The 12,500-nt window shown below is 39.5% G+C and overlaps 1 protein-coding gene across 1 annotated transcript in view; it reads left to right on the top strand.

The window, feature by feature from the left end:
* The window catches only part of LOC138046587 (collagen alpha-2(I) chain-like), a 67,043-nt gene that overhangs the window by 12,019 nt on the left and 42,524 nt on the right, over window positions 1–12,500 (top strand). Inside the window, exons 6-8 of the mRNA XM_068893193.1 lie at window positions 8,772–8,882; window positions 9,793–10,182; window positions 10,436–10,791. Coding sequence (XP_068749294.1) covers window positions 8,772–8,882; window positions 9,793–10,182; window positions 10,436–10,791 — 857 coding nt within the window. The remainder of the gene's footprint in view (window positions 1–8,771; window positions 8,883–9,792; window positions 10,183–10,435; window positions 10,792–12,500) is intronic.

Genomic DNA, 12,500 nt, shown 5'->3' with positions numbered 1-12,500 from the left:
TAGCCAATTTTTGGCTATAAGAGCCCCACGGCGTATGTTCTCCTACACAGAGTTTCCCAGAGCCTTGGGTCGACCCGAGGCTCTCGTGACGAGAATGGAAACCGAATCTTCTGTCATGTTTGTACTCAGTCTCCAGATCCACTTGGCTCTTTTACCCGAGTAAGACTAAGCACGAGGACTGGTCATTCCCCGACCCAGTGCCCAATATTTTCTTTTTCCCCCTTAAATTTTGTCTGTACTTTATCTTATGGATTGAAAGCTATTTACTGAATTAAGTGAATTATTGGTCACAGATTTAATGAAACTATTCAGGCGTAAATTACTTGAGAATTATCGGAGAATTTAAACCAACCAATAAAGAAAGTTTACAAAAGGAGTCAGAAAAACAATATTCGAATGATGGATTCAGGGGGTCTATATGGCTACTATCTTCGCTTGTGCGCAAACCATGAAAGGACTGAATCCATATGACCTTTTCCAGAGGGGTTTGCTGCAAGACATTCTTTGTTGATGACATTGTTTACAAATTGTGTCAAACATGCAAATTTGAAGAGATAGTTTTTGCATGGAGTAACTGAGTGAAAATCCAATTTGTCGTCCCATCCGGGAGTCGAACCGACCCTAGCTTCCAAATTCTTCTTCGGATGCTCGTACCACTGTGCAGTAGGAGACTTAAGCGAGCTGGGTCATTAAATCAGATCAGGCTGACAATTGTCCCGCTATACTGCTAGAAATGAAATTGTCCAAATATTGCGTTCTCGCTATCTTATAATGAGGAGATATCTTTCACGAATTATTTTTTTGAAAGACATCTTGCTATTATACCAAAATTACCTTCAAAAGTTAAACTGAGACCGGCCTCCTTTTCAAGTTTCAAGCCTCTGCGGTGTAACAATCATCAGCAAAATATTGGCCGTCATAAACTGACAAGTTATTGTGTAACAAAAACGCTAATGAGCCCATATATTGGTCTAAAACTAAGATTTCCACCGTAGTTAGCTCAGAGGCGGTTTGCGACTCGAAAATCCATCCCAGCCGCGATTTTTTTACGCAAAGCTAAGGCCACATCATTTGCGAACCTCCGTGAATGTTTTGTCGTCAAAAATCCCCACGCACCTGGCTGGAAATGACCTCGGACCCAAGTTCCGTGTCCCGTGCGGTTATAAGCAGCTGTTAAATTCATCAGCTATCGTGGAATCGAAGCAGAAAATGCTCATTCCCCGGCAAGTACGTGGGGAGTTTTGACGACAAAACATTCACGGAGGTTCGCAAATGATGTGGCTTTAGCTTTGCGTAAAAAAATCGCGGCTGGAATGGATTTTCGAGTCGCAAGTTACCGCCTCTGAGCTGACTACGATGGAAATCTTAGTGTGCAGCCTTGACTTCGTGTTAGAACATTGAAAACACGGACTTCCCGAAACGGTAAAATAGGCTCTAAAAGGCACAAGAATACACCAGAGGTGAGTCCTTTTTATTCATTTTTTTGAATGAACGTTAAATTGAGCATTTTTTAGGCTTCATAATCGACGGTATTTTTTTCCCATACAAAGTCTTATAACGGGCTTAAATTCTCAACGGCTGTACGGTAGTGACGCGAGCTTGGGCTGCCTATGATTTGTACGAGACCATTGGAGACCCTGTACTGTCTCTCCTCAGTCGTGTCCAAATGACCGGCGACGTAATATTAACGTATAAAGCGATTTCTCTCCTCTTTCGCTTTCTGTGGGCAACGATAGACAGGGATAATCCATTCAACTGACCTAGATTTTTCTCATTAAAATTATTTGAGTATCTTATCCTATTAAGATTTGAGTCGGAGAGATTTCGGTGCAACAAAACACCCTAAAACGTCCCTTAAAATGCTTCTCTAAGTATTACCTTGCTATTTTATTCAAATTTTCCTGAAAAATGCTTGTCCGATAAAAGCTTTTGCTGTCAACAACTTGCCATGCTGTCAATCAATTTTATTTGCTATTTGAGGGGATCGACTTGCTTGAATGACTCGATGAGGTTGTCTGAATTTATTGAAAAGAGTGATGCAAAATGATGAACTAAAGAAAACCCAGAGTACCAAATGTAATGTCCCGAGATTTCAATAATTTCTACTAAAATTAAACTTTTTCTATCTGTCTCAAAATGTGACTAGTAAGGCAAAACGGATCGTAAGATGAAATATTTTTCCATGACTGATTAATAAGTCCTTGGCACTTGAATAATTGGCCAACCTCGAATTTTCCATATCTGCAGAGAACAGGGGGGAAATGCGGAACTAAAACAGGTTTCTTCGATCTTTGGCAGAGTGTAAATTTCTACCTGTCGTTTGCCATAAACTTAATTCAGTATGGATGCCTCTAGTGTAAAGAAAAAGTCCTTAGGCGTTTACATGATCAAGGTTTAACTGTGTATCAATGCCACTATGGTCAGATATAAGCACGTGGCTGAGTGCGGTTTCCTTGCGGTTTTCCTCAGTCTTCTTGTACACGTTTTATGCTCTAGTCAAAACTAAAGAAGGGCTTAATACTTTTCCTCAATCTCTTTGCGATATTTTGTGCTTGAGAGGTCGTTTGCAAAAAATCCGTATTCTAGTGCTAGCAGAATGATTTTGTGATAATTTAACCGCAGAGGGTCTTGCATCGAGATATCTACGTTTGGGTTTAGTGTCGGCAGTGCGGGGGACCTCCAACGAATAATTTCGGTGAAAATCTCTTCAAGGCAAAGGTTTAACTTGCCAAAGGTTTTTGAAAGTTAATTTTGAGTGAGACTCAACCTATTTGAGGCGGATTAATGTTCAACACGCAGAACGCTGAATACCAAACATATTCCGCACTAAATATATTTGTATTAAAAAAGGTAAACTAGCATTTTAGGAAAGAAAAAAATTAGCTTATGAATTCGGCATGTCAGTTTCCAGTCTCTACAGATTTTTGTACTTATTATTGAAGAGTCTGAATAGATACTTTCGGTTCCCTTAGCTTTTTAAAATGCACCCAAACATTGTTAAAAGCCATCACATATATTGCAACGAACAATTTACGTTGTTGTCGTGTGTATCTGAGGTTTGAGGAGACGGCTGAAGCATAGGATATTAGAGAGCGTTAGATTCTAGGACGAGGACGAGAACGAGTACGAGATTTGACTGCCCATTTTTAGCGAAAATACTTCGAAGATTTATAACTCGGACGATTAATCTTGCTCTTTGTTAGCAGTGTAGGTTGCTCACTTATTCTTATTACTAGTAACTGAGCCTTTTTGCTAATCGAAAAATAGCAAAACTGCTACCGTGTTGTTGACATGTTTTGACACGACGACATTTTTACAAAAATTAGAGCTGAAAAGACGACAGTATCACGTTTACGTTTTCCCCGCCAAAATGACGTTGGTTTGCGCGTTCTCCCTGTTGTTCTATGAGAAAATCTCGTACTCGTAGTCGTTCTCATCCTAGAATCTAAAGCTCTCTATTACCGCTACTACCGTACCTAATTTCTTGAAAGAGGGAAGTTCAGTGCAGTATTGAGAACGTCACTTCGAAGAATAACTTGGACAGTTCCGTATGTAACTATTCCATCGCCTTCCCTGAATCATGGTATGAAAGGTCTTGAACTAAAGAAAACAAAATAATGAACGATTCATCGTTTTGTGCTTTCGTTGTCGTCAAATTAGGTCATTTTACATTGTTTTGCAGATTATACTGGCAAATTAATTTTCTAAATTATGCGTGCCTCAAGAGCACACAGTTATCATCATTGTGTCCTGTTATTGTTCAGGGGCACCCAAGAGAACATCTCGCGAAATATCTCGGTGTTCCGAGGAACTATAACCTACAGGTTTCTAATCCTCTGCCTGGCGATCTCCTAGACTTCTCGAGATTTGTCGAAGACAATCAAGTTACTGGAATGTCATCTAAAAGCTTCTAAAAAGATTCGCAACCAGAGGAAATGGTCCTTCACGTTTTCGGAAGGGCTATTTTCGCTATTTTTGGCTCTCAAAAAGGTCAGATAGCATTTTCGAGAAGGAAATACTGCAGTTATTAGGGAAGTTCGCGGAAGGTAACTTTCAGCCATCAATTTCTAAAAAAAAGATGATTTTATTTCCTGAAATATTCTCGGCGGGCACTTCGGTTTTCGGCTAGCAAGGCCGAACAGATCAAAGTCTTTTAGCCGATAAATATACGTCTTAAAAATGCAGTTATCCCATGAAGGTACTCAGAAATCTCCCTCTAAGAGGTAAAGTTAAAATTCGTCGTTGGGTGCCCCTAATTGTTGTCGTTACGTAGTCGTTATCGATGCTAAAACACCCCCCCGAATATTTAATTGCATTTTGCTTATACGAGATAAAGATGACAAAAATTAAAAGCAAAAGAGGCTTGTGCTTATTATTTTAGTTAACTCGAGATCATGCTCTGGAGTTTCTACTGTAAACAATTTTTTTTTAGGAATAAATTAAACAAGAATTTACACGGGACAAATCAATACTGCTCACCGTTTCTTTTATAATTTGATGGAAATGCTGTCATCAGTTAATTTAAAATAATCCAAACTTTGCTTCGATAAAGTAACCAAACCGTTGCCCTCTGAATAGGCCAAAAGTTATTAGCAGTAATATCATTGAACTGTGTTCAAATAATCAAAGCCAATAAATTAAAGCAAGTCGCTGAAACACTGAAAAATTAACAAGGATGGAATAATGATCAAGGTGTGACGCGGATATTTCAAAGAAGAGCACTGTGATCGAACAATTAAAGTTTAGCAGTGCTCGGTGCTCATTCATATGTTTTCAAAAATTTGCCAAACTGTATTGCAAATTAAGATCATTAGCTAACAAATAATTGTTTTAGCATATTCAATCCGAATTACCCAATCAGAACGCGTTTAACGCACTCCATACACTACAGCCCATCAGCAAGTGATTAAGCTGTACTGAGGAAAAGAAATCTCATGGATATACAAGCTGCACTGGATTACAAATGAAGGCACGATGATCTATCACAGACTTCACAATGGTTAGTTTCGTCCTCTTTTTGATAAATTAGACCTGCTCATTTTAAAATGTTTGCTTAAGACAGATTCTTAGGTAAAGAGGGTCTAAATGGCGGAGAAATATTATCGTTCTATGCAGGTTCTCATATTTTTTTGCTGCGGGCTTAAAATAAGTTAATTTGAAACTGCCAACACTACATTATGATTTTATCCACTGATATTGGAATATTTGAATATTTATGGGGAGTCTTTAGATTGTTTTGCCGACAAGAAATAGCGACTTGAAAAACTGTGACCATGCAGCGTGAATATAAGCCTTCGAAAGAAGAATTATTCCGCCTCGAAGGAAATCGAATTGATTTGATTCTTAATAAACTCTCCTCAACTGAGTAACCCAAGCTCACGCCGACTCCGCATCGGGTGAATCTCTTTTCCATCAGGTAATTGTATTGATGTGACTTTACCTCGCTCGATAAGTGATCAACCATTTCTACGTACAGACCTCCTTGGAAGAGTACACGAATATACAGATCGAATTAAAGCTTTTGCAGCTCGTGCGTTTGCACGCACCGTGACGTTTCTGAGCCCATTTGGTAAAACAACCGTCATTGTGGGAGGGCAAGGTATTGCAAAGTGTTTAAAAAATTTTCTTCGAGACTATAGGTTCCTTTTAGTTTCGAGTTATCGCCGACAGTCGGTGGTATTTCTCACAAGAATCTGTCTTTTCAGATGCAAAGACAAAGGAAACAAGGAAACAAGTTCTTAATCTAATAATTAACATCCATTTGGATGGTTTCATTTTAAAACAAATTACAAGGTGACTGCAATGAACAAGGAACCCATCATCGGGATCTCAATTCGACCCAAGAGTCGAACTGTTCTTGTCTCTTTGCAAATTTATCAATTACTCATTTGTTGAAAAATCTATGTCTTTACTACTTCTTTTTCATTTCAGCTCCGCCGGGTTTTGCGCTGAGACAAGTGTTGTGCGGCGTTATTTAAAAGGTAAACAGTAGTTTGTTTTTAACTTTCCGTTTTTGAAATTTCTTTGGTTGTGATTGACTTTAAATATTAATTACCTTTAAAAAACAGCCAAAGAAATTGTTCATATGAAAATACGAATGATAGTGTAAAGGAGGTAGCCTCAGCAGTGGAAATATGGCCAAATTAGTGTACAGTGGAATATCCAGTTCTCGATTTCCTACTTTCCGGTAAAACTGACGAGTCGATTTCAGCAGGTTTGATTTCCTTTTTAATTAATAAAAAAAAAAGAAAACACTGCAATTTGATGGTATTTCCCCAAAAAAATTATTTTTAAAAACAAAATTCCGAAGAAAATTGTATGATTTATGTTCGATTAAGAAAACACGTTAAAATCAGTTGCGACTTGTGCCCAATGGGATAGTTGAGCTGACAAAAGGAAACAAAAATTAAAAAGAAACGTCTCTTGTTTCAACATATAAAAATATGACTTGGCTTCAGATTATTTATTAAATTTTAGAGACGATCATCTACCAGTTCTGTGTTGAATATGACATTTTTTGCCATTGCAATGTTAAAATAGTGGAAGATGCTGGTATGTTAACTTTTCGTATCCGCAATTCTATTCGTGGTAGGTAGCGTAACTGGCCACCAAAACTGAAAACAGGCGAAACAGCAAACTTCAGTTTATAGTCAAAGAGTTAGACACACGCACAAATCTGTTATTTCACTGTCTGCTATCGATATTTTGCAAAATATCTGCTATTTGGATTCCAAAGCGACACAAACCGCAGTGGCTCACTTCAATTCCAAGTCACGAGAAAGCAAGAAAAAAATGCACGAGAAGATGGCTGGATTCTATTGGAGGACTGACTCTACGGTGACTCAAACATCACCGACCAGTAAGAAAATTAATTGCGAAAAATTATGCGTGTGTGTTGAGTCCAGCAGCCCAAACTTGTGCCAACGCGAATTTTTCTTGAATCTCACAAAGGAAGTGGAAGAGATTCAGCTAGCTTATTATTATTTTTTGATGGAAGAGTGAGAACAACAACAAACGGTAACATGAATTTCGTAACTTTGTTGGTGGTAGGAATGGTCTTGCAAATTGCTCTTTCAAATCTAAAGGCCTGACTATTTCCTTTATTTTTGGTGAACATCTTAACCTTTCTAGATCGCTACTGAGTAAACGGAGTTCCGCATAAAATAAGTGACCCATTTTAATAGCTCTCTACTGAATGAAATGAATCAGTCAACTTTCTAATTAATATAATTCAGTATTGATTAAAAATCTTAAGAGAGCGTAGTGTGCTTGTTCCAAAATAATTTTCCAGCAGTAAAGTTTCCAATACATAGGCATTCAGCATCGCGATCACGTGTCCGCTGTTTCATACATTAGTCTATCTGAACCAAGTAACGGCTTTTATTTTAGTTGGAAAAACTTCTCTTTCTCTTAAATCACGTAAAGCGCATAGGCGGGTCGGATTTACCTGGGAAACAACATCTTGCTTTCGGAATAGCTCGTAGTTTTTCCTCTGTCAGGAGTTAACGAAATCGACCATTTTCTAATTAAAACCAAGTTATGGTAAACATTTTTGTTTCATCACAAGCAGTAAAGTAATTGTTCTTAAAACAATACCAAAAACAAGTCACAGTAATGAAATTATGCAACGGAAGCGTGGCGGTTCAGCGACTACGGGAAGAAATCAGAGTTTTTGAATAAGCATTTCAATATTACAAAGACATTCGTACAAGAACAATGACAGAGGAGTGGCATGTCATTAGACAGTTTGGTGCAGCGAACAAAAAAAGGCATTGGTGTCATGAACTTAAGTTGCTTTTACTTGTTAGCAATCGAAACAAAACAAAAGTTAGAGCTGCAATATCATTTGCCAACACTATAGCCAATAGAAATGCTTCGTGTATGTTGGTAACCAACAAGTTGCCACTTATGTAAGAACATGTCCTGAACGTGTTTGACCTCGGAAACTTGACAACTATAAGAGCATAAAATGTCGTGTGAAATCTACGAGCAAATCACATGTGCTCAACATCCTCAAGGAAGTTACAAGGCAGTTTGAAAGAGAAAACAGTTGGAGGTATTAATGGGATTTATTTTTTGTCTTTCTTCTTTGCATTTACTGTTGCTTCAGGGGAATGAAGTATTTTATTTACGATTTGAAGCATATTCTTCTTCTAAAGTCAGGCTAAATTCCTGTTACATTTTTTACATCAAGTCAGCCGTTAGTAGTCCTCTATGCTTTCTTATTGTTCGGTTACCCGTCGTAAATTCTATTACGCATTTAATTTTAAGATGTAAACATTTTACCTTTTATAGTTATCATTATCGTGATAACCACCGATTAGCGGTTGAAAGTCGCGTTTTACCGTTCGTTTTAACAATTTTTGGCAAACACTGAACAGTAACACTGTTGCTTTTTGATAGAATTTTATTTCCTGTACATTTAGAGCGTCATCAAATTCCCTGGGCGCGTTTTCAAACAATTTAAAAGAAATAGAGACGTAACTTTAGATGGAAAATTGTTACTTACGACTATAGGGTAAGCCGGCGAATAATTTCCTTAAATTCTGGACTTCATTATCGACGCAAGGATAAGCACAAGAAACATGCGCAAGAGTTTCTTTTTGTGTTGGTTGCCTTGCTGATTCCACGGCGGTTCATCGACTGTAGTGCCAGGCTCGGTAGTTTTCTTTTTCATCATCTCAGGGTTTTTATTCAGTTATCAGTTGATTCTCCCTTTCCTATTTGCGAATACACTAAATAAGTTAATAGGCACAACATTTCCAGGTTGAATGAAGACGAAACATTGCATGATCACACCGCTGACCACAACAATGTGTGCACTGATGCTACTTGTGCCCGCTCTGTGTTCTGCGAATGGAAAGAGCAGCACCAACAACAATGTGAGTGTAGTTAACATCCCCTTGTCAACAGAATCGAGAGATGCGTTTTTTGCATCTAAAAGTATTCTTCCATATGCTCCTTAAGGGTGGATTTGAGCCTCTATCTCCGCTAATTCCTTGAGTCAACCCTTTCCCGGGTAAATTTATTTTTAAGAGCATGCTTTTTCCAGTGAAAGTATCATATTTTCCCTGACGCTGAGATAGCTCTGTTTTGATTGACGTTTAAAACAGTGGGCGTGCTGAATCTCCCAAGGGAGGCGTTCTATAAATAAATCTACTCGGGAAAGAATTGACTCCTTGGCCAAATATGGGAGACAGAGGCTCCTCTTGATGAGTTCCTGACACGCTGATTCACAGTGACGGAGGAAAACATCCTTGGAGCAGTTTAGAGAACTAGCACGAACTCAACCCACTTATGGCAACAATACGTCATCCCAGCTCTTCTCGAGACTACCACACTGCGTATTCCCTGTGGGTCACCCAATCTAGTATTAATCCAGCCCAACAGGACTTACTTTCGATGATCACATGGGTGTTATCTTGTAAGCCTTGTCACTATGAACCCTTCGAAAACTTTCAGTTTTCCGACAGTGCAATTACTTTGTTAATTCATTTTATTTCTGAGAAATTTGTCATCAATTCGGAAAAAATTTCTGACGCTCAACTCTTAATCAGTTAAGTTGGAATTATAATTGTACTGAGGGTGAACAGGCGATGTCATGATTCCTCGGCTTGCTCCTTATGCTAAAACTTCTGAAAACACCGATTGAGGGGCAAATTCAGTTTAAATTTGTGTAACAAGGGTACCATGATGTTGCATAAGGATTTAGAGCTTGACCTACACAGTTAATGGTTGCGAAAATAAAAGTGAAATAAGGGAACATGATCCCTCTTAACTGTCTCAATTTAGAGCACTCCTCAACAGACGTCGCCAAATGGATTCTGTGCTCAAGCTGCCTGTTTCTGCGCACCGGGAATCCCAGGTATCCCGGGAAGCCCTGGTTCCGCGGGATCAGTAGGAGCTGCGGGATCACCTGGCAATCATGGACCTGAAGGACCTATGGGCCCACGAGGGATCAAAGGCGAAGAAGGTGCTAAAGGACGTCCAGGCCTACCAGGGTCCAAGGGGCCTCAGGGAGCACCTGGTAAAGCAGGCCCACCAGGGAGCAAAGGTGAAGCAGGAAGCCAAGGTCCTCCTGGTCCCGCAGTCCCCAAAGGAGCTGAAGGGTCTTTCGTGCGTAACTGGAAACAGTGCGTTTTTAAGAACGGGGGTGATGGCAAGGATAATGGCTTAATAAAGGTAAATAGTCACGGATTTGTCAGAACGGGCGTCACTAAAAACAACTGTACCAAGTGTATAAATCTCGTTTGTCTAAAGATGTGTTCACTTGTGTTGTAGATCGCGATGCTCAATCAGGTAATTTGATTGATTCCTGGCTGTTTCGCACACCCAATGGACTTCATTAGTCAAGCAAACCATATATCGAGCATATAGTTTACTGAATTTCAATTTAATTTTTTCGCTATTTTTCTTTCCTTGTCAATTTTCACAGGATTGTGTTTTCAACAAGACATCTGCAAACACTGGACTCCGAGTCTTCTTCAATGGAGCTCTTGGAATCTATAATTGCCATGCTTGCTGCAAACGATGGTATTTCACTTTCAACGGCGCAGAGTGCTCCAATCCAGCAGCCATTGATGGAGTCGTGTACATGAGATACGGGAATGGAGGCAAGAAGGATTTGCACCGTGTGCGGCAAATAGAAGGAGTCTGTGAAAAAGTCCACCAGGGCATTGTGCGAGTGGGATTCTGGGTCGGTAATTGCGCTGGTTTTGGAAACGCCGATGCGTACACAGGCTGGAATTCAGTGTCCAGGATTTATGTGGAAGAATTACCTCCCCCACAGGCGTAAAATGGACCTTTTTGGTATTCGTGCTTAATTTAAGGGTACAAAGTAATGGCTGGTTGAAGACCAAGAAATCACTTTTTAACCCCAAAGTAATTGATTCTCCAGAATCGTGGTATTATTTAGCAGAAAAATGCACAAGGCAAGTAAAATTATAAACGCTTAAAACACGGTGTAGTTCGCAAAGGTGATTTCATCTGACGATGTCAATGTAAAACAAATCATGTTTAAATTAATAAAGGAGGTAACGATAAAGGAATCACAATTGGAATTAATTCTCTCTCTGACAGCTTTCCCTGCGGATATCTTCTTAATAGCCTATCAACGGACAATGACTCTATTTACGTCTCATATGCATAAATGGAACGCCAAGGAAATGAATCCAAAAACAACTAGGTCTGCGACAAGTCATTACTCAAAGTGCAGGGAGGGGGGTGGGGGGAACAACATGTTCAACGGTGGCTCAGTTGGTTGAGCACCGGCATTGGGCTGCCATGGGAGATCGCGAGTTCAACTCCGGCCAGACCAACACTCAGGGTCCCGCTGTAACCTAGGAGAAAGTGCTTCCTTTGCAATGACATCTGCAAATGGTTAAACTTTCAAGTCTTCTCGGATAAGGACTATAAACTGTAGGACCCTTCTCACAACCCTTCAGAGTTCATTACCCTGTGGGACATAAAAGAACCTACACAGTTGTCGCAAAGAGTAGACCACTTAGTTCACGGTGGTGTGGTCTGTCTTCTGTAGTGTATCATGTTTGGGATCGTAAATGCTGTGATACAAGCTACACCGAGCTAGTTTAAAATCCAAGAACTCTCCTAGTGATGAGGGCCTGATAAGAGGGTTGTTTCCGTGTGGGGTTGGGAGAGTTTGATGATCCAATATTCTATTGAAGTCTCCTTGTCTTTCCCCGTTAAAGAATTTTTTCTCGTTCCCATCCTATTCGTGTAGATAATACACTTGTGCTATCAAGATCATTTAGATAGTGCTTTTCTCTTCATTTACCCGAAATCGATAAATATTGGTTTGCTACTTTTTCCCTGAATGCATGGTGACACGTAATATGTTGTTGTTTCATGGTCCTACAAAGATGAACGGGTGCGGCTTCTTTCATATCTCAAGCCCAAACATAGTCAAAAGTAGTGTTGCAACTAAGATTATCAGGAAAACTAGTTTTTCGCTTTCCTAATCACATGCAGTGTTTGAAGTTCCCTTAACTTAGTTTTCAACCTGAGTAGCTGGCGATTCTGTTGTTGCGGAACGCAAGAAAACTCGACGGCGGCAAAGCCGCGAGAAGGCTCTTTCGCTTTCCAAAAAGAACCCTTCAGCTACGCAGGCTACTTAGTTTTACTACATTAGGAGCAATTCCATTTAAATTTGAAGTTTTCTTTAGGTGGTATTGACCCACTTTCCCGTCTCGTGTAGCTTTTCTCCAAGTCCAATATTATATAAACAAGATCGTTGAGGTTAAAAAAAAAGCTACTGTGTCAAGACAAGCCCGCCTGAGAGCAACAACCTTAGGACATGCATTAACTCAAACGTCAGAAACTTCAGAATGCGTATTCGATTTTGCATCCCAGATAACAAAGAATTTTACCCATTTTTTTTGTTTCTTCTATACAAAGTTTAGCAATTTAAACTGGCCAAAAGAGAAAGAAACTCCATCTTTAGGGTGATGTGAAAAGAAACTTGCCGGGAAAGCTATGAGTCA

The sequence above is a fragment of the Montipora capricornis genome, chromosome 4 (assembly GCF_036669925.1).
Source record: "Montipora capricornis isolate CH-2021 chromosome 4, ASM3666992v2, whole genome shotgun sequence".
In the NCBI taxonomy this organism is placed as follows: domain Eukaryota; kingdom Metazoa; phylum Cnidaria; class Anthozoa; order Scleractinia; family Acroporidae; genus Montipora; species Montipora capricornis.
The sequence above is the reverse complement of the archived record's forward strand: the minus strand, read 5'-3'. Positions and strand labels throughout refer to the sequence as shown.